This window comes from Ceratosolen solmsi, unplaced genomic scaffold, assembly GCF_000503995.2.
Source record: "Ceratosolen solmsi marchali unplaced genomic scaffold, CerSol_1.0 scaffold87, whole genome shotgun sequence".
Classification (NCBI taxonomy): Eukaryota; Metazoa; Arthropoda; class Insecta; order Hymenoptera; family Agaonidae; genus Ceratosolen; species Ceratosolen solmsi.
This window is the reverse complement of record NW_011948455.1, coordinates 730,229-751,919: the sequence shown is the minus strand read 5'-3', so window position 1 is coordinate 751,919 and position 21,691 is coordinate 730,229. Positions and strand designations below refer to the sequence as shown.

The 21,691-nt window shown below is 22.6% G+C and overlaps 2 protein-coding genes across 3 annotated transcripts; both read right to left on the bottom strand.

Annotated features, from left to right (window-relative positions):
- Positions 1 to 570: 570 nt before the first annotated feature.
- LOC105366761 (alcohol dehydrogenase [NADP(+)]-like) lies at positions 571 to 4,478 on the bottom strand. Of its 2 annotated transcripts, XM_011505307.1 has the most exons (7): positions 4,382 to 4,478; positions 3,381 to 3,510; positions 3,060 to 3,224; positions 2,788 to 2,991; positions 2,608 to 2,724; positions 2,154 to 2,548; positions 571 to 881 (listed from the first exon to the last, which is right to left on the bottom strand). In XM_011505307.1, the coding sequence occupies exons 1-7, from the start codon at positions 4,396 to 4,398 to the stop codon at positions 818 to 820; spliced, it is 1,092 nt and encodes a 363-aa protein (XP_011503609.1). In that variant the 5' UTR covers positions 4,399 to 4,478; the 3' UTR covers positions 571 to 817. The 2 variants fall into 2 exon arrangements, with proteins under 2 accessions (XP_011503609.1, XP_011503610.1); XM_011505308.1 differs by lacking the exon at positions 4,382 to 4,478 and having other exon boundaries at positions 572 to 881; positions 3,060 to 3,175; positions 3,381 to 3,462.
- A 955-nt stretch (positions 4,479 to 5,433) lies between these two features.
- LOC105366760 (cyclin-dependent kinase-like 4) lies at positions 5,434 to 12,988 on the bottom strand. Its single transcript, XM_011505306.1, has 5 exons — positions 12,796 to 12,988; positions 8,785 to 9,132; positions 7,649 to 7,915; positions 6,292 to 6,450; positions 5,434 to 5,663 (listed from the first exon to the last, which is right to left on the bottom strand). Exons 1-5 carry the CDS (start codon positions 12,961 to 12,963, stop codon positions 5,520 to 5,522), a joined length of 1,086 nt encoding a protein of 361 aa, XP_011503608.1. The 5' UTR covers positions 12,964 to 12,988; the 3' UTR covers positions 5,434 to 5,519.
- Between the last annotated feature and the right edge of the window lie 8,703 nt (positions 12,989 to 21,691).

Below are 21,691 nucleotides of genomic sequence, written 5' to 3'. Positions count from 1 at the left end.
ATATTTATCAGAAGCAATGAGTTTTATACATCATAAATATTGAAGACGCGTTTCAATATTTTTAAAATAAAACATTTTTTATATTTTTTAATGAATATAATCTAAAAAATTATTCATTTTAAAGGTATTTACAGAATAACTTAAGATTCTTAAATAAATAATTATGTGAAATTAAACTATCAATCATCTAGTTAAATTAAAATACTTTTAATAAATTTGTTATATAATTGTCACGAATTTTTTATAATTCATAATTACGAGTTTCGTATAAAATAAATGTGCATTTATTTTAAATTTAAAATTAACTAATAAAATCATATTAATTTAATACATATATTAAAGTTTTTAAATAGTGAGAAATATGTTTCAAAATGTAGATCATTGATTAATTATCAGTAAGTAATTATATTTTATAAATACTATAGACTAAATTATTTTTTAATAATTTTTAATATTTACTAAGTAACAAGATATCAATTACAGTAATTCTGATATAAATTAGAATATATTATAATCGTTTAAAATAAATTTCAACAATTTTCATAGTACTTATTTATATTATAATCAATTTGATAAAAACAATGATGAGTTGTAATATATAAAATCTTGGAAATACAATTTGATGTGGTTTATCTAAATTCAGTAATAGTAAGACAAACGTATATGATTTATTATCATAATTATCTTGATTCTCTTGGAATTCAGATAAATTGTAAATAGCCTTCGTTTTCATAGTCATTCAATGAAAAAACTATATTTAACTTTTTTGTTTTTGCTTTCGCCTAATACTATTTAATGTTTTTACAATATAATAAAACTATGTAGAGATCACTGATTTCTTCATTTGGACATTGAAAGGGTAGTGTGGATGATTTGCAACTCTAAAACGGAAAATATACATTGTTTGAAGTAGTATTTTATTTGATAATTATTGATGTATATTTTTATTATTATTTTCTTATTTATTTTGATAAATTTGTATTCAAAATTTGAATATACTTTTATACAAAAATTTGTGTACTATTTGAAAAATTAATACAAAGAATAAATAAAATCTTATTGATTTTATATGAAAATTTGAAAATATTAAAGTTTTAAGTATTATTTAGTATTGTGTCTAGAATTAATTATTTTATTGTTTAATTATAGTTTTTTATTAATAAATATTTTCATAAATAGAAATTGTAAAATTTTAAAAAGTTTTACTTATATTATTGACTGAATTAGAATTTTTATGTTTATATAATTATCTCATTAAGTAAAAGTTTTTTTAGATTTCTATATTTTTATTTCTATTTTCTACAAGTTATTTGTCTATAAATTAATAAAATCTATTTATTTCTTTGAAACCATATAAAGATATCCTGTATTGACTGCTTTTATTAAAACAATTTTGTAATTTTTTAAAAACTTTTATTCATTTTCATCATAACTAATTTTAGGATATAATAAATAGAAATAAAATTTAATATTTATAAAAATATTTATGATGTATTTTATATATGTTTCTTTTTTATTTATTATTAAAATATTTTTATAACTATATATAATGCATTGTTTTATATTAATATGAAATATTTTTAAATTCTATAATTATAATATTCAGAAATTTCAATATTAATTTTTTATTTGTATTAATGTCTGTACATCAATTAGTATGAATACTAATGCAACTAGACATATGCAATTTAATCTACCAATACATATGGTAGCTAAATATCCTAAACTTCAGAAGTCTAGAGTTATTTCTAAATTTTATTGAATAAATCGGATAATAAGATTTCTTTTCAAAGAAAGAATTTTTAATAGAAATTTCTTTTTAGAGAAGTATAATCTCAGAAAACTTTATTTTCTCATTTATCATTTACTAGTTTTATATTCCTGTTTATAATTATTTGAATTTTTTAGAATATTATTTACTCTATATTTTAATATATTGCATTACAAAAAATGTAATATTATGAAAGTATAAAATGAAGAAATATATAAATAATACATATATATATTTTTTCAAATATAAAACAATTGATTTATAATAAAAGTACTAATATAATTAACCTATACAAGATTACTTTACTTTATTTATTACACATTTTTTTGCAATACTCGAAGTCATACAAAATAACAAATTAATTTTTTTTATTGTTACGTACCCATTAAAAAATAAGAAATCAAAAATTCTTCCATCTTCACCTTGGTCTAAGTTATTTAATTGTCCCATTTCGTCATTTGTCAATGTAAAATCAAATATGTCAATATTTGATTTGATTCTGTCTGGATTAGAACTCTTTGGTATTACAGTAATTCCTCCTTGTATAGCATGTCGTAATAATATTTGTGCTGTTGTTTTATTATGATTTTTAGCTATTTTTTTAACAACTGAGTGCCCCAATAAGTCTGGAAACGTTTGTAGTGTATAATTGTATTTTGTTTGAAAATGCTGTTTAGCTGCAGGTGAACCAATAGGGCTATATCCTGTTATATAAATTTCGTGCATCTGACAAAATTGTTTGAGTGATTGTTGTTGCATATAAGCATGTAGCTCAACCTATGAATAAAATTTGAACATTTAAATTTGTTATTATATATATTTTTCAATTACAGTACCTGTATGTTACTGGGTTTAATTTCAGAATTATTTATTATATTTTGAATTTGTGATTCATTAAAGTTACTTAGTCCAATAGATCTTGTTAGACCTTTTTTCACTTGATGTTCCATTTCCTGTAATTTAGATTATAGTAAATATCTACTATAAAAAAATAACCTAATTATAGAATATTTTACCTTCCAGACTGCTACAGGATCTGATTTAAGATCTAAAGTAATTGTTCCATCTGTATTTGTTGCTGGTGCAAAAGAATTTTGATCTTGAATGAATGAAAATGGCATGTGAACCAGATACAAATCTACATAATCTAATCCTAATCTTTGTAGTGATAAGTTTATGAACTTTTCAACATCAGATGGTCGATTGCCAAAATTTGGTAACTATAATTAATTTTATTTTATAATAATGACTAATATTTGAATGTAATACTTTTAGTATAATAATTTACTTTTGTTGTTATAAAAAGGTCTTTACGATTTCCTCCTTGATCAAACCATTTTTTAAGACTTCTTCCTATTGCTTCTTCATTATTATAATTAAATGCTGTATCAAAATGTCTGTATCCTGTATTAAGTGCAGTAGTTATAACATTTTCTATTTCTTCAGATTTTGCCTAATAATATTATTTTTGTAAAAACTAATATTTATAATATGACACATAAGCAATTAGAACAAAAAGACAGTTATATCTAATTTATAATAAGTATTTTAATACAAATATATATCAAGCTTTCTATCAGTTATCACTAACTCTGCTCCATGTGTTTACCTGCCATGTACCTAGTCCAACAACAGGCATATCATATCCTGATGATAATTGTACAATTTGCATTGTGATACGTCTTTGACAATTAATTAGCAGTGTAAAGGAGCGGCAAAGTCCCAAGGTGAATGTAGTGCTAGGTGTATGCATATAAATGTATTATTTTTAGAATAACCTACTTTAATCTAATAATACTAAAAATGTAATATTTTATTTTGAATCAGTCTAAATGTTTAATTTTTTCTAATAAGGGTTTTAAATCAGTTGAAGTTATTAATAATTACTTATTATACTTATATTTAAAAATTACTAATTCACTATTTATAATACAAAATATTTAGATTAAATTCATAAAAACTATATTTTATCCATAGATATTTTATAAGTTAAAATATGTGTTTTAATAAAATTAAATGTAGTTAAGTAAATGATAAATTATTAAGTAATTATGTACATTCAAAAATTTATACTCTTTATTTATGTAATTATTTTACAAAATAATTTATAAATTGTTTGGCACTAACATAAAGATTTTGATAAATTTTTATTTTTAATATTTTATTATTTTAATTTATTAATTTCGGAATCGTAACCAATTTTATTTTAAATATATGTTTGAATTTCTGACATTTTAATAATATTTAGATATTTTTATAACATTCGGATATAATTTTTTTGTCAATATTTTTCTTTTAAATTCATAAAATACGTCTATTTGAATAGTAACTGAAAATATTGAAATATCTGAGTTTATTTATAAAAATACGTAACTAAGCAATCGAAACTAACAAAATTTCAATTTTGCGCGATAGTCAATTTTAATAATTTTTTAAATAGTCTTTAACCTTTATTTAACCTCTATTTTTATTTATTTTTTTACTCATATTCAACATAGTTTAAAATAAAAAGATTTTTAATTTTTACATTTGATAAATATTCTTTTCATATTGGAGAATATTATTTAGTTATCTATATTTTATTTAAATTTTAGTTATTTTGTAACTTACTTGAGTAGCCCCATCATGATTACACGTGGCGTGATCTGACATGGATAATTAAAATATTTTAGTCCCTACCTACTATTAAGTAAACTAAATTCTTTATTTAAATTTTAATAACTTAATAATTATAAAAATAACTATTAAATGAAAAAATTTCGAATGAATAACATTTCAAGTATTAAACCGAACATAACAATATAGTAAAAGAGTAAATTAATTGTAAAAAATTATAATCAAATATAATTTTTAATTTAGATATAGGAATGATTTCACAATTTTAGTTAAAAAATTCAAAAGAACTCTAATGATCACTATGTTTCGTAACTAATTAAAACTATTAGTAAATGCCAGAAGATTTAAAGCAACAGTCTACTAAATAAAGTATTTATTAATTTGAAATATAGTTAGAATTTAATGAGACATTCAACTGCTTATGCAATAATTTTATATCGTCATTTGAGAAGACAAAAATTAAATTATATCTGTCAGATGTCGATATATCTTGGTTTTCTTGTTCACTTTTGTTGATTAGTTCTTTTAATAATTATTGATTCTAAGTTATTGTGTCTTATTTTATCTTTTTATGAAGTCTAAATCTATAATATCGTATTTGTTATTAAGTTTTGCTATAGATATCAATATTTTATTTTTAATATCTGTATATAATGATTAAATTATGAATTATAAATCGATAAGTTTATAAATTTCAAATATTTAAATACGTTGTAGAACATACATTGTGATCTGTACATTATAATATAATTAAAAAATATTAGGAGTATATTGTATAAAATATCTTAAAAGTTGCGTAATTCGAAAAACAACAAATTTATTTACGAATTTTTATTGATAACGATAATCATAATGATATAATATACAAAGTGATAAAATCCAAATAAATACAGAATTGTGAAAACAAAAAGCATTAAAATATGGAATAAATAAAGTATATTTTTAAAAAAGTATAAGAAACTTATCGTATAATTTTTCCAATTTAATTTATCGGGATTTTTCTAATATTAAAATAAATGCATGTAATATATATTTTTGAAGTCGTATTTCATTTAATAAATTAATAAATTAGTATGTAATCACAGAGAGATCTATTTATACTTTATAATGCTTAAAAAGAATGCTCGTCTGGTTAGCCTCTTATAAAAGGTAAGTGATCAAAACTTTGTTGATGCAGTGAGGAGCTTCGCGGTCGGTTGTCATTTTGATTGTGGCTATTAGGAAAACCGCCAGCCTTTGGAAGCTGAGGGAGTACCATTTGACTGATGTTCGTATGCTGCAAATGTAAGAAAATATCAGTATATAAAATCATAAAATACCAATGTATAAAGAATGGAGATAGATGAGGATAAAGAAAGATTATATTCTGCCGTATTATTAATGTAATTTTATTTTATTTTCGTAATCACAATATTAAAATAACTTACAATATTACAATACTTAAAATCACTATTATATAAGATATATATTTCTGAAATATTTACATTACATTCTGTAAAATCTAATTAAATTTATATATATGAGCTTTTATTTTTAACATATAAAATTAAAATAATATACATTTAGCAAGGTAAATAATTAAATTATTGTATTTATTGTTTTAATTGCATGGCGTTAATAATCTTAGAAAGCTTCGAATAATTAATTATTTTCAATTGAATCGTAAGATCAGTGATTAGTAAAGTATAATGATTGTAGTTTTCGTATTTATATAAAAATTATAAAAGATATTTTCAATGTTTATCGGAATATATTATAAATTCGTAACAGAATATTAAATTATATCTTTTCATTAATGCTATCAATTATATGATTTTCATACTAATAATGATTTAATAATAAGTAATCAATTTAGTAATATATTTTCTTTCATATTTTTCTGAATTTTATTTGGTAAACCATACCTTTGTTCTTTCTCGAAAATTTCGAAGTTTTTCAAATTCTTCCATTTCTATCTCCGGTACTTTAAAGTAAAAATTTTCAAAATAAAGATGTTGCAGTAATTGGTCACATGACCATCGTTCATCTGGATTTTTATCAAGACACTTTTTTAAAAAGTCCAACTGAAAAATAAAAAATAACTTATGTACATATTTAAGTTTCTTATAATTTGAATTATTATGATTTTGGAAATATATTAATAAAGATAAAAATGGGAATATATGTTAGTAATAATTATTTTATAATGGCACTATATATTTAATTTCTACGCATTTACAAATTTTATTATTTTTTACTTTATTATTATACTTATTGTATTGTAAATGTTTTTGTTTCTAAATTTCTCTTAAAGAGAGGTAAGGTACATTCATTCCTTTCTTACATGGACATACGAAATTTTAATTCTTTAAGAAAGTTTACTCATCCTATTTATAATTCCATAACATATTGTTATATATATTATATCGTATTTATTCAATTGTTTAGTTTTCCAAATTATGTTAAACTATAATGTGTACAAAATTTATTTTATATATTATATAAAAAGATGATATATGAGGATCTTTATTGATTTCAAGTAAACTTATTTAAGATAGATTAAACTTAGAAAAATCCAAATAATATGTAAAATAGTTTCATAAATTTAATAGGGTATCATTTTAATTTAAAAGTAAATTAAGTTAGTTTATTATAAACTGAATAAGAACAATCAAATTATTTACTTTAGATATGATTATGTATCCATAAATGATAAGCCTATCCTTTTTTATATAAAGTCATTACCTCATTTATTCTTTTTAAGGTGTATCAAAGCACATAATTCATGAAAGGATAAATCTGAATATACATGTCTGTGGATTATAGAATTCTATAAAATAACTCAGCATAAGTGAAATTGTTATTTTATCATATAGTTTATTGATAATATATATATATATATATATATTTATTTTATTCCTTAAATGGACTATTATATTATTTTAATCATTATATTATTTTCATAAAATAATATATTCAATACTAAGCATAAATCAAGAAAATGGATATTTATAATTACTGTTAAATAAAAAAAAAATGGCGCTTTAGAGCACGAAATATACATTATATAAAAATAAGCATTTTAATTTTGAAATCAGATATATGATTTGTTTTTATATAAATGTAACTTTTACAGAAAACATTATATTTTATTTAAAATTGACTTAAATTGACTTAAATTATTAATTAAATTTTATTATGATATTATAACACGTACAATAAAAATATTAAATATAAGTAATATATAATACAGATTTTGTTCTCTTCTTGTAGACAAATTACCTGTAGTGTAGAGTTGTTGGTGCTGGGCATTGCGATTTCGAGCGGCGTGAGTGTATGCGGTGCCGGTAGGCTCATTCCCATAAAGAACTCATTTTGCTGAAAGATAGCCATGTGCCTTGGAAGCAAATCTCCCAAAGTCCGTCTTATTAAATATAGCTGATCTACGTCGGATTTGCCAGGCCAAAGAGCTTCGCCACGTATTAGTTCTGCATACACGCAACCAATCGCCCAGACGTCCACAGCTGTACTATATTGCGTATCACCTACCTAGAAGTATTAATGTAGATTTCTTTTATATAATTACAGCAACTGTAGAATATTTTTCTTAAGTTTTAATGTTGGTGTATTCGATACCTTGCATTAAACATATAAAATATGCTTTAAAATATATTAAAATTCTTCGAAATACTGAAATTCTATAATTTAAAAATATAGTTTACAAATGTTTTCATATTAGATTTATATACTTTAATTTTCTATTTATTTAATTTTAACATTCTGTAATAAAATTACAGTGTTTTATATGTACAATTAAGAATAAGTAATAAATAATTGAAATAAAAATATTTTTATTAAAGCTAAAAATCAATAGAAGTAATAGTTTAGCTTTTAATTCAAGAATAAAGGAATAAATTAAAGTAAAGAATAAGGCTGTAGATTTATTATAGATAATTTCGTATTATAGTAACACTATATTTAATATTAATATATATTAAAGCATATTTTATCTGCTGTTAATTATTTGATTTAAGTTATGAATTATAATTATTTATTATTATTATTATTCATTATTATTATTTAATATTATTAATAATTATATACTATATGTATACGTGTGTGTGTATATGTGCATGTGTTTTGTGTATGCTGATATTAACTATAATAAATAAAATATTTTAATATTATTTCACTTAAAGTAATTTGTCACTTTTAAATGATAAAATTATGTTATAAGTATTAGCTATTAATGGTTAATATCAGCCATATTTTTTAACATTTCAAATAAGTCTTAAAATACTTTGAAGGTTAAATATATTTATTCGTTAAAATACAATTCATAATATTAAGCAACATTAATGAAAGATGGTTTAGTAAAGTAAGTGAAATTCTGTTCATATCTAAAATCTTGTACTTACAAGTAATTCCGGAGCTCTATACCATCTCGTAGCCACATATTCGGTGTAATTCTCGCCTGGGCTCAACATTCTCGCAAAACCAAAGTCGCAAAGTTTGACAATTCCTTCACTAGTTATTAGGATGTTTTCAGGTTTAACATCGCGATGTACGCAGCCGAGCCTATGACAATAAGCCACTCCCTGCAGTATCTGCCATATTAACTGTTTCGTCATAAGCTCGGGGCAGCCGGTTGGAAATTTCTCCATTTCATTCAGAAGCGTATGCTCGCAGTATTCAAACACAAGGTGCAACTTACGCTTTCGTCTGAATACCTCTAATAGATTTACCAGATTTGGATGTTTCAGATTCTGAGGGTTAAATAACATTAAGCCTGTTTAGTCAATAAGGGTTAAATGATTAATGGCAACGATATCGAGTATTTATTATAAAAATATATTATTAGTTTGATGCTGGTATATAGATTTTATCACATTTAAATATTTTTCACACGTTTATTAATAATAGAAGTAAACTTACTAATAATAATATTTATTAGTATTTATATATAATATTGTTAGTAATTAAATTGCATTGAATTATTCATCAAATGTTTATTAATGCAATAACTGTTTTTCGTATTAATATCTGATTCATAATCTTATACTGTCCAAAAATAAATATAATACCGTAAATATATAAATATTTATTGCTTTACTATTTTGCTTTTAATTTTGTTTAATATATTTTTAGTATTTTACTATTAAAGTTATCTCAATTTTATATATTTTCTTTTAGTATGTTTAAAAAATTTCCTTTTTATTTTCATTTATTTATTTTAACTAACCTGTTTACATATATAACCGGATAAAGGCTATTTTATATCAATATTATTATTTTTAAAAACTTCAATTAAAGAATATTTTTTTATAAATCTGCATATTATCCAATTTATAATTAAACATTTTTCGTATATTCACATTTGTGCATGTTAGTGTGTGTGAGAATCCTATATGTAAAGATTAAATATTTTATAACTTTAGAAATTAATGAAAATTTAAATTTAAATTAATTTGAAAGTCCGAAATTTCAACGAAACAAAAAATTAGGAGCATTGGTAGAGTAATTTTAAGAAATTAATTCACTTCATTGTGCTCAATGAAAACAAAGATTACTGATTTAAATATTACTTCATCTATATTGAAGTACAACTTTAATCGAAGTTTTTTACAGTTCATCAAATTACTAGATGCATGAAAAGTTAAATGGGCTTAAATATTAACCCGTATATTTCTCTCACGAAAGGTCAGGTTCAAGACGCCTCTTGAACATGCGATCGATAAACTGTACAATTCACATACATATTATATATTTTTTCTCATTGTCAGGACTTCTTTCTTTGATAGTTCTGTTATTGTACTGTTATTGTAATTTGTATACATTTTTTTACGCGAAAAATTGAAACACGTGCGTCATCTATGTACGCGGTTTTGTATTCTTTTGGAGAAATAGTGGCACGTAAAAAACGAATAGTTGGAGGTTACCAGAAACGATCTCATTAAAGTGCACGCGATTTGTTTTGTAAATACTTTTGAAATATTTAGATAAGGCTGAGAGTTAGATGAATATTGAAGACATTCATTCTTATCTAACCAATGATAACAATGTGCTTATTTGTATTTATATCTTAATATCTGCGAATACTGAACAAGTGATTTTTTTTTTAACTGAGATATTATTTTTTGGCATGTTATTAGGTAAAAATATATTTTTATCAATATGGAATTTATATATGTATAAAATAAATATAGCAAATTTTCTTTCGAGGTTCAATTTTTTGGCATAAGATATGAATAAAAGTTGAGTAAAAAATATATTATTTTATATTAAATTATTAAAAAATCAAATGTGAAAATTATTAAATAAATATATTTTGATAATTTCTTGATACTTGTACCAATGTAAATGTGAACTGCATAATTATAAATATTAATATTTGTATTATACATTTAGTTCTAAAATAATAAAATTTGTATAGAATATAAAAAGCATATGCAAGCCGTCCTTAAAAATAGATTTATTTATTCCAATTAAGTAAGATATTTGATTGCGATATGAATATTTCATACTAATTTTATTTCTATTGAATTAGTACCGAGCGTCCAAGGTTTCATTAGATAAAATTTATTACATAATTTATTCTATAAAAGCTAAAGCATTAATTCACTTAAAGCAAAAAAATATCCTACAGTTTTTACGTTAACATAAAAGCAAAAAAGTGAATGCAGTCGGGTAAAAATTACGACTTGTATAAAATAATATAACGTAGAGTAAGATATTGACCGAGGCTGTATTGACCAATGGCCAGCGTCTCAAAGACGCCGAAGGCACGCGATTTCTACACGATACGGCACAAGTACTGGGCGAAGTGCCGAGTCCGGCACTCTTTCGATTTTTAATTGCTTATGCATGTTTCATTGACAGCATGAGTTTTTCCAATTCTATTCTCTTAATGTTTGCCGTAGCATTACTTTTTATTGGCGGCACATATTTATGAAATGAACGTTATTTCGTTAGCTTCATTAAGTCGCTTTTTATAGTTTGGTTAAAACATTCGATAAATAACTAGATGCTGCTAAAACATAGAAATTCCCTTCCCTCGACATGTCTGAATCGTTTATTATAGATTTATTACGGAAATATGTAATTAAATATTATAGTCATTTAAATATAATATTATCGGATATTATATTTTTAATTGATAAAAAAAGTTTAAGAGCGTTAAGTAATAGTTTAGAGTTAGTACAAGAAATAATTTATTATTTTGTAAATCATAGTTTTTCTATGATTTTGTACGAATAATTTATTTTTAGTACTTTAGAAAACGATGTTCAATTTGAAGAAATATTGTAAAAATAAAAGTGATGACATGTAAGGGTATTCCTTAAGTATTGAAATATATTAAATTATTTTAATTTATATTAAAATAGAGAGCATTATAATGTGCGGATTTTTGAGGGAAGTCGGATAATTTTTACAAATTTATCCGATTTTATAAATAAAGTGCTGATTACAAAATACTGACGCTGAGAAGATATTGGATAAATGTAAGTGAAAAAAGCGTGGGCGGTGCTGGCAAATCGAAATGTCCGGAAGTAAAATTCGAGCACAAGCAGGTCACTGACCGGAGAGGGAAGCACGACACGTGTTCAGTCTATGATTATAAGTATAATAGAACTGATAATTAACTAAATTCATATGTTTTTCTTCTGACTGATCTTTATGACTTATTAAAATTAAATTTCAAAGAATTTAAAAATTTAATTTATAAACATATGCTTGCAATATTCTTGAGGTGTAATATATAAAAATATATAAAGAACTAGTAGCTTAAAGTAAGTAGCTTAAACTAGTAGTATAAAGAACTACTAGATACAGAATCTAGTACGTTGATCAATTCGTATTAATATTCTTATAATTACTATTATTTATGCTGATAAGTATAGTAGCGTTTTCTATATTTTATAGTGAAATAGATTTTTCATGTTCATCTAAATTTATTTTACTGTATAGAAAAACACGGTACATTTAAAATTTAGTATTTTTTTCGATTTAAGTAAATTAGTTAAAAAATTAAATATATTTAAGTATACTGCAAAATTTTCTAAATACAAAGAACGCAAATTGTCAAAATAAGTAAAATTTATCAATTCTTTATAAATTCACATAAAAAATATGATTTATAATTTAAGCAAATAGTAAATTAAAAACTGAAATTAATTTTGTTCAAATTAGAATATTATTGTTTATAATTGACTATAAGTTAAAACTGATTATATAGCTTATAATATAGTTTCAATCTAATAAAAACATCTACCAAAATATTGCTGCTATAGATAGAAGAAATTATCAATAATTGATTGACATTATTTTTTCAAATGAACCTGATAGTACATAAAGTATAAATCATTTATAAAATAGTAATGAGAAAATTTTGAAGAGTAATAATCGTTAAACAGTAAATAAACACAAACTTTAAGTAGTCTAATCTCTCTAAGTGCGATCTTTCTTATAAGTGGATCGTCCTCGGTCTGTTGAAATTTTTTAACAGCAACGAGACGGCCTGTTTGTCGATCTCTGCATTGGAAGACGACGCCGTAGCTGCCTTCACCAAGTCGTCCCAGGCGTTCATATCGTTCCATCGCCTTGCTAGGTGCTCGCGACCTGCACCCACAATATTTTGACAAAAATTTATTTATCTTATTCGATCGAATAATTCTTTCTTTTTTTAATCAAAATATTAGTCAAAGTTTTTGATGATGATTAATGCGCTATAATAATGATATTAAAAGTTTTAATTTTTCAGATATAAAGATTAGTTTAATTAGTTCGTTATAATACATTTAACATATTCGTTTTTAAATTTGAAAGAAATCGCTATTATAATTATTAATTATCGATTTATTTTTGAAAAATTGAAGCAATTACATGTAAAATAAATCATTCGTAATAAATATTAAATATAAAAACAATGAAATTTTAACTTCGGAAACAGAAATTAAATTATAAGAGATAGTTCTAAATTACAATTGAGTCGGTCTTTCGTATGCTTTGAAAAAGATCAAAACCAAACAACGAAACTTCATTTAATCAATAAAAGAACAGATGTGACGTTATATTGTGTAACATGTAAAAGGGATAGCGAAGCGAAAATAGCGAAAAACCGTAACACACATTGTATACTTAGCGAGACACGGGAGATTGAATTGGTGGGTAAAGAGCATCCTCATCGCACTAAGGCAGTCAGCAAAACTGATCAAGCTGCCGACACTGACCGAGGGCTAAGCTCTCCAGCAGCTGTAATCGCGCACGCGCCCTTCAATATCATCTCGATGGAATCTTATCTCAGTTATTGTTGAATTACGTGTTGAACTTAAATCGGTCGGAGCTCTTCGTTATTATTCCGCCATTTTTCACGCTATTTTAGCCTATTGAAAACCTTGTCCGCGAATTATAGGAAAGCAAAAAAGGCTACTGATATAATTGTTGTTAAGAAAACCGGAAGAAAGAAAGGGTTCAGAAAGTCTATAAATTACATTTATCATTAATTAAATTTTTCAAGTAATTATTTGTTTCACATTGTCAGGAGTTTTGGAGGTTTACTGGACGTAAATTTGACATCTACAAATTCGTTAAAATCATTAATCATCAAATTTTTTATTTAAAATTAAAGAATAAAGAGAGAAAAAGTATTGCAAAGTATAAGAATTCTAATAAAATTATTATCTAATAATTATTAATCAATATTTTATCATTAATCGAAATATATCTTTAATTTATTTGTCTTAAGCAATAAGCAATATAATAATGTTTTTTGTTAATCAAACAATTTATTTGGGAATATTATCTCTCTCAATTATACTGAACTATAATGATCTACATTTATTTAGTAAATTCATTGAATTTTTAACGGTAGTATGAAAACGAATTATTATTTAATATAACTTATAAAATTATAAATAAATAATTTAGTTAATAAATAAAATATTAATAAGATACAATAAAAGTAAAAATGATAAAATTAGAAGTAGGAAAAATTTGTTATAAATTTTTACAAAAAAATTGTAAAATTTAAAAATTTATATTTGCATTTAATGCTACATAAATAATTTAACTTAATAAATCAGCTTAATAATTTTTTTTTTATATTATTAGAGAATGAATATTTTAAATTAATATTATAATCAAAGGAAATTTACAGATGTTTAGTCTGATGGCATATAGAATGTGAATAAGATAAAATTACTTTTAGCTTATTCAAGTTTATATGTAATCAAATCTGTTGCTTGGTTAAAAGTCGTGAATTTACTACTGTTCTAGTATGATATTCATATTGGTTGGTTAATCTTTATTATTGCTCACTAACTTTTTAAAATACTTTCTACATACAATATATATATTTTTTACTAATCTACTAATAGATTTATCTAAATCAAAGAATAATAAGTAAAACAATCGATATAAAGTCAATGAGCAATTATTTTTTTCCATAAGTTATATAAACCTTATTTATTTTCTATTTATTTTCCCTTGGTTGATATTCGATAAAATCATAATTTTCAGTAATTATAAAGTAGTGTGTTCATATTTCATCATGTTGTTACGTGAATTTCTTCAAGAACTTAAAACAGTATTAATATATAGTACTAATAACAGTATTAATATGACTGTAATAACTTTTCAATAGTAATTTTTTTCATAATATTCCTAAATATTTGTGCACATTAAGTTGCAACAAAATACACTTTCGTATAAATATTTATATCCAGAGCATTGAACTATCAATCACTTTATAGCTATACTTTTAATGCAAAATTTATTATCTCATTTCAAATACAGTTATTACTCTATTATTAATTCTGTTGGTGAGATATTTTATAGTTTATTACTGAATTGGTAAAAATTATTCAAATAAATAAGTACATTTAAAAGCTATTGATATATTTGGTTTATTTTGATTTATTATGTTTAATTTGTTATAGGTATAAAAAAATTATGTTCTTAAACTTTCTTTTATTAATAATCGATACAAATATATATATGTATAATTTATGCTAATTTCTAGTTGCTATTCCAATATTCATATAAAAGATTATAAATTAACATAGTTGAACGTGGAAAGTCTTAAATAATGACAATATGTAAAAAAAATAAAACATATTTCATAAGAAATATGAGTTATTAATGTATATGGTATTACTAATTTTCACTAATGCACAAGAATGAAATTTGGTATATTAATTTTTAGTTTTAATATATTTATTCAGATATTTTTATAAGATCATTATTTAAATCGATACTAACTGAAGAATTTAACGCATACAAATGATAAAATAAATTGAAGCCTACTTTATAAGATGATATATATATAATGAATACGTGCGTGAATGCAAGTGTATATATACAGTTTTATTTGACAATAAGTATTTCAAGCATTTTATATACAATAATGATCCTACTGAAATATATTACATATGTATATTCAACATTTTCGGAAAAAAATTCTACAAATACATAAATCTAATATAAAATAAAACTGTATGATTTACGCTAAACATTAATAAGATATAATTTATTATGTAAACTATTTTCATTGAGATAACATTGTGCAGAGAATAATATATTTCATGTAATGTAATTTATAGATCAAAGAATTGAAGTTTTGCTTAATAATTTGTGTTTAAATTATAGCTTACAATTGATATTACAAATAATATTTAATAATATTAATATTAATAGAATAATAATAATAACAATAGAAAAAAGTAGAACGACAAAAAAATAATAACAATAGTAATGCTAAAGGCAGAGTATCTAAGGCAACTTAATTAATTTATTATTTCATATTGATGATTGTATTTTATATATTATTATACTACAATATAATTTTAAGAAAATATAATTTTCACAGTGTAAAGTAAATTTTCATATCTATTAATGTTTATTTTGTTTTAAATAGATGCTTATTCACTTACCATACAGGAATATATTGCCTATAATTAACAAGCATTAAATTGCTAACCATCTTTGACGTTTTTAAAAAACTGAAATTTCTTAAATTTCATTTAAAATTTATAATTGATAATTTTATAAAAGCTTATCTAGCTTAAACTTTATATTCAGAAGAAGGTTAAAATATTACAGTAAAAGGAACATCAAATTTATTTACTATCATACAACTTCAGATATTTAAATAGGATGTATCACCGGTGTATCACTGTGATGCCATTAATTCTATAAAAAAAATATTGGTTTTTTTATATGTAGAAAAGTGATTAATGCTGTTTTTAAAAAGAAAGAGAAATTCAAATTTCATTCATTGAATTGACATATAAGACATGAAATGAATTTCAGATTGTAGTATAAAATAAATATTTTAAAATCAATATAGAAGGTTAAAGGTAGTTTATTTTTATCTGCAGTATTTTTTTTAACTAGAAGTAGAATCCACGTGTACGTAACGTACATGTTTTTATTACATAAGTTTAACAAATTAAGAACAACAAAATTATCAATGAATTATAATAATTAGTTTATTTTATGTTCTTTTTTATACAAACACATATATAATGATTTAAACTCTGATTATTTTTATGTATTAAATATCATTTTTATTTATAATTATATTAAAGTTAAATATATATATATATATGTAAAATTAATTCCATAATAAAAATTATATGATATATTTATATTATAAAATAAATATATTTTTAAACGTAAAAATACAGTTATTTATACTCAAAGCATAGAGAAGTAAAGGAAATAATGCAACAAGATAAAAATTTGAATTAAAAAATGAAAGCAAAATATTTATTTAACTATATTATTATTTTGTGAAGAAATAAATTATAGTGCAGAGATATTTTAATTAGGACACTTCAATTGCTATCTCAAGTATCTATTTAAACATAATTTTTAGCTACAGATGAGAAGTTTTCGCAAAGTTAAAAATAAAACTCTTTAAAACTCTTAGTACTATTAAAAATAAAAACTTACAGCTCAGTAAATTAATCTTTCACAAAGTTATTTATAAAGGACATACATAATAAGGGGTAAGGGAAAAAAGGATTTTGAATAATGATAAGTAAATTAGTATTATAAAATTAAATAAGCTTTTGAAAGAGAAATATATACAGAATGTACATACAGTAATTGTAAAATAGCGTTCATCGAGTTTCCGTACCACTTAAACCGTATCAGCGCTCATACTGAGCGCTACTACTTAGACTAAAGTCGCAGGAAAAGTGAGACCATGGATATATGCACTTGATTATATCATTTATGAGAACTAAATTATTACTACTTGATTATTGACAATCAATATTCCTGATAAACATTGCATAATTAAAGCTTGAATTTATATATTAGTTGAATTATTGTATTCTAATCTGTTGTTTATTTTAGAGGAAAGAGGAAAAAGAACAGAATGACGCTTGTTTTATTGTATATTGCAAGCTTAGATTTAAATTATACTACATCCTTTAAAATATTATTAATTAAAATTAATGAAATTTCTTTTATAGATTCACATAAATACGTATTTACTTTAACAGTATGAATTTGGTTTTAGGAAATAAAGAAATATATAAAAAGAACAGCAAGATTAAATTAATAGAATACTTTTATAATATTATTAAAAATTATATTTAAACTTGTCTAACAAGATATATATTATGATCTGTTATTGATAAAATGACTTTTCTCTCTAAATTTATTTAATGAAAATGATTGATTTTAAAATTACTGATTTCATTAAAATTTTGTATATCTTGATTAATATTTTATATATTGATGAAAAATGATGAAAAATCGAATATAATTAAATACATTTTTAATTTAGTATATAACAATATACACCTTTCATATTATTATTTGATCACCTACATTATTCAATATAAAAGAAAAACTCAATATAAATATTCGTATAAAATGAATCGATGCAAAAGATTGGAATCATATATATATATATATATATATATATATATCTCATATTTAAACAACTATCTAATATTAATTTCAATATTTATTTGCATAATTTAAAAAGATAATTAAAGTCACTTGTTTGATATCGTTATTCTTTTATTTGAGGTGTGTAATTTTGTAATTGTATTGAGGGAATTAAAAGTCTCTTGTAAGATGTTGTCAATTACTGGTCCCTATTTGTTAAACTTCTTAAATTAGTAGTTATTTAAAGTGGTGTCAATAGTCTATATAGTTTTCTAATAGCTTTTACATGAATAATTTTATTATTTTTATCCAAGAAAGATCACTATTCATTGAAATTAAATTTGTTTATTTTATGATAACTAAAAATGGTTGGCAATTATTTCATTTTGGCATTATGAAGCGCTTTTTTTCATTATGAGGTTAATTTTAAAGGCAAATTTAAAAATTTTGAAAGGTTAATTAAAGGCAATTAAGGTGTATTTATACTTGTTAATTATTATTAATACTTATAATAAAATGCAATGTCGTATTCTTTTTAAAAGTCAATTACAGATTCCATATTCACATTCGTTAATTAGTATCAATTAATCAAAACTTTAATATGTATTGATTTCTAAACCTATAATATGATAGTATTCAAAAACTAAAAGTAATATATTTCAATATTATTATACCAACAATATATAAACGTTATATTAAATAACGTTTAATGCCCCATGGACTCTATTATTATTAATATAATTTAATATGATACAATAGTAATAATTTAATTTTTGCTTTATAATTTTAAAATGATATGAAATTTTATATATTAAACACTAGCATCTATACATTTTCCTTTAATAAAATAATGTTTGTTGATCTATAATATTTTTTTTCAATTAATAAAATATATTAATTGTATAGTTTTTATTCACATATATAGGAAAAATCTGAAGTAAATGATTCAAAATTTTTAATATATAGTATTTTATTTAAATATTTAAATCAAATTAAAATAAGAAATTTCATTCGTAGAACTAATTTTGATTATAAAAAATAATAGTTTTAAAATATTTATTTTTTCGCACTTATATAAGTTAATGTTTGTTTATTTATTTAAATCAAGAAAATAAAGAAAATAAATATTATTTAATTAAATTATTTAATACAAATAAATCTATTTTTAATTAATTTTGAATTTGAATGAATTTAAATAACACATATTTATCAATTATTTATTATACAATAAAATTAATGTAAATAAAATGATCTGTACTCTTAAAAAAAATTAATCTGTTTTGAAAAATGGTGTTAATACGTATTAGTACGTAAAAGGCTTTAAAATATGATTAAATTTTTATGTAATAGATATTAGAATAATGCATTTATATTTTATGCTGTTAGAAACTATAAATCAATCATAAACTATAAATAATAGAAACTATTACATATTACGATTTGTATTTTTACTATTGATAACAACACTATTGGTATTAGTCTTTATAAATATAAATTTAAAAAAATTTGTAAGAATGCGATTTACTTTTAATAAATATTTATATTATTTGATATATCTATTGTATCCATCTATAATGTAGATATTTATAATAATTTTATTAGGTATAAATTGTATTTTCAAATAATTAATTTCTTATTAAAATATTAAATTTCATGTTACTATTCCGTTATTAAGTATTTATTCTTTTATTATTACTATTTATTCTATATATTTATATTAATACTATTTATTCTGTTATTAACTATTCTGTTGGGTGAAATTTTAAATTAAAAAAAAACTAGAGATGTCATATAAATGAACTACCATGACAAAGGATTGAAGCTAAGTTATCTATGACAAAATAATTTAATAATATAATTCTTTCTACATAGAAAATCGATAAAAAAAATTTCTAGTTTCAAATGGTTCCTTTTACAATTCAATTGCCATCGTCTGCTATACTTTACTCTAAAGAGGTTAGTAGATTAGACCGTAATCTAATTATACCTCTGCTAATATTTTCAATAATTGATAAATTTGAAGACACCATTATTTCCTTCTTAATATCATTTGCAAAAATTGTTTTATAATAATTTTTTTAAAGGTAAGTGATGACGTTTTTCTCTCAATATTTGATTGAAAATCACTTTCACATGTATGTTCCTTGGGTATGTTTGCTCAATAATTAATTTAGCTATATTCAAAAATATAAATCTTTATTTATGATATAATAAAATTTATTGTACTTTTTTCATTAAACGTGTATCTAATAATAAATCAAAATATGTACTTAAACATAAAAAAAAATTTAATATTCTGTATATTAATTGGTTTAAATTGTAGTTCTAGCTCTAAAGTTATCAAATTATTATTTTATTAATTATTCTCATATGAATAATTTTAAATTTAATTTATGTGTACTATATAACAGGCCTCATATAATATGATGTATACGTGGATTTTCAGCACATTCTGCAGCATTTTAATTTTTTTAATTGGATTGCATGACTGTTTTGCACGTGCAATTGTATTCATACTTATCTTTTGGGACTAAACGAGGATTTTAGTCCTATAATTAATTAAAATACATATTTAAAAGGACATATTTAATAATAAAAAAAATCTGAAAAATTTCATGAAACATCCGAAAATATAAAAATATTTGGTATTTAGATGCTGTGTAAATTCCACATATGATAGATATGCAAGGTCGTGATATCAAAACTGAAAGTGGTTTATTGGACAGGAAGCTCCAAACGAAGAGAGAGAGAGAGAGAGAGAGAATAAAGAGCGAGAGAGATAGTTGGGAGAAAAAGTGTACAATATGCTAATAGGGACAGTGTTAAAAGGTTCTACGATTGTACTGAAAATCACGCGACTGAAATATTTTCATAAAGTTGTCTGGTGTTAAGCGACTAATGACATACCTTCTCGGGAGTAGTGGCAACGTGTTACCAAACAGCCAGAGTTTCCTATCTTGGAGCCATTTGTCCATAAATGCGGATTTTAGCAAGTAGTTCGGCGTCGAAGCAGTTTGAAATCAAGAGATACTTGCATCTTCCATATCGTCAATGGTACAGATCAACATGTTCTAAGATCAGCTCTTAGGCATCGACTTGTAGGAGGAATGCGTGCTTACGAATATTGAGTATCTCGTCACCTGCTTCGACTTTACAGTTATTACGATACTGTAGATGCTAGGCCACCTATAGTCACGTCCACTCGTAGAATCGATATAGTTTTGTTGTTTGGAGCTGCTGAAGCTTTCACTTGTGCTTACTTATACGACTATTTTGTTCACTACTTGATGTTCACCTCATAAGGCTTGTCTGCTTCTATCTAACCATTCCATTGTTATTTAATTATTTTGGCTTCCTTTCTACTTATATAAAGTAAAATATAAAATGTAAAATATGAAGGTCATGTTATTTATCAAAAAA

Excerpts from the sequence above, each read along its gene's own strand:
- LOC105366760 (XM_011505306.1), bottom strand. The coding sequence starts at position 12,963 with ATGGAACGATATGAACGCCTGGGACGACTTGGTGAAGGCAGCTACGGC. Across the intron at positions 9,133-12,795 it reads GAGAGATTAGACTACTTAAA|AATCTGAAACATCCAAATCT; the intron begins GTTTGTGTTTAT and ends TTTAACCCTCAG. Across the intron at positions 7,916-8,784 it reads ATAGAGCTCCGGAATTACTT|GTAGGTGATACGCAATATAG; the intron begins GTAAGTACAAGA and ends TAATACTTCTAG.
- LOC105366761 (XM_011505307.1), bottom strand. Across the intron at positions 3,225-3,380 it reads TTGGACTAGGTACATGGCAG|GCAAAATCTGAAGAAATAGA; the intron begins GTAAACACATGG and ends TAATATTATTAG. Across the intron at positions 2,549-2,607 it reads TTAAACCCAGTAACATACAG|GTTGAGCTACATGCTTATAT; the intron begins GTACTGTAATTG and ends TTTTATTCATAG.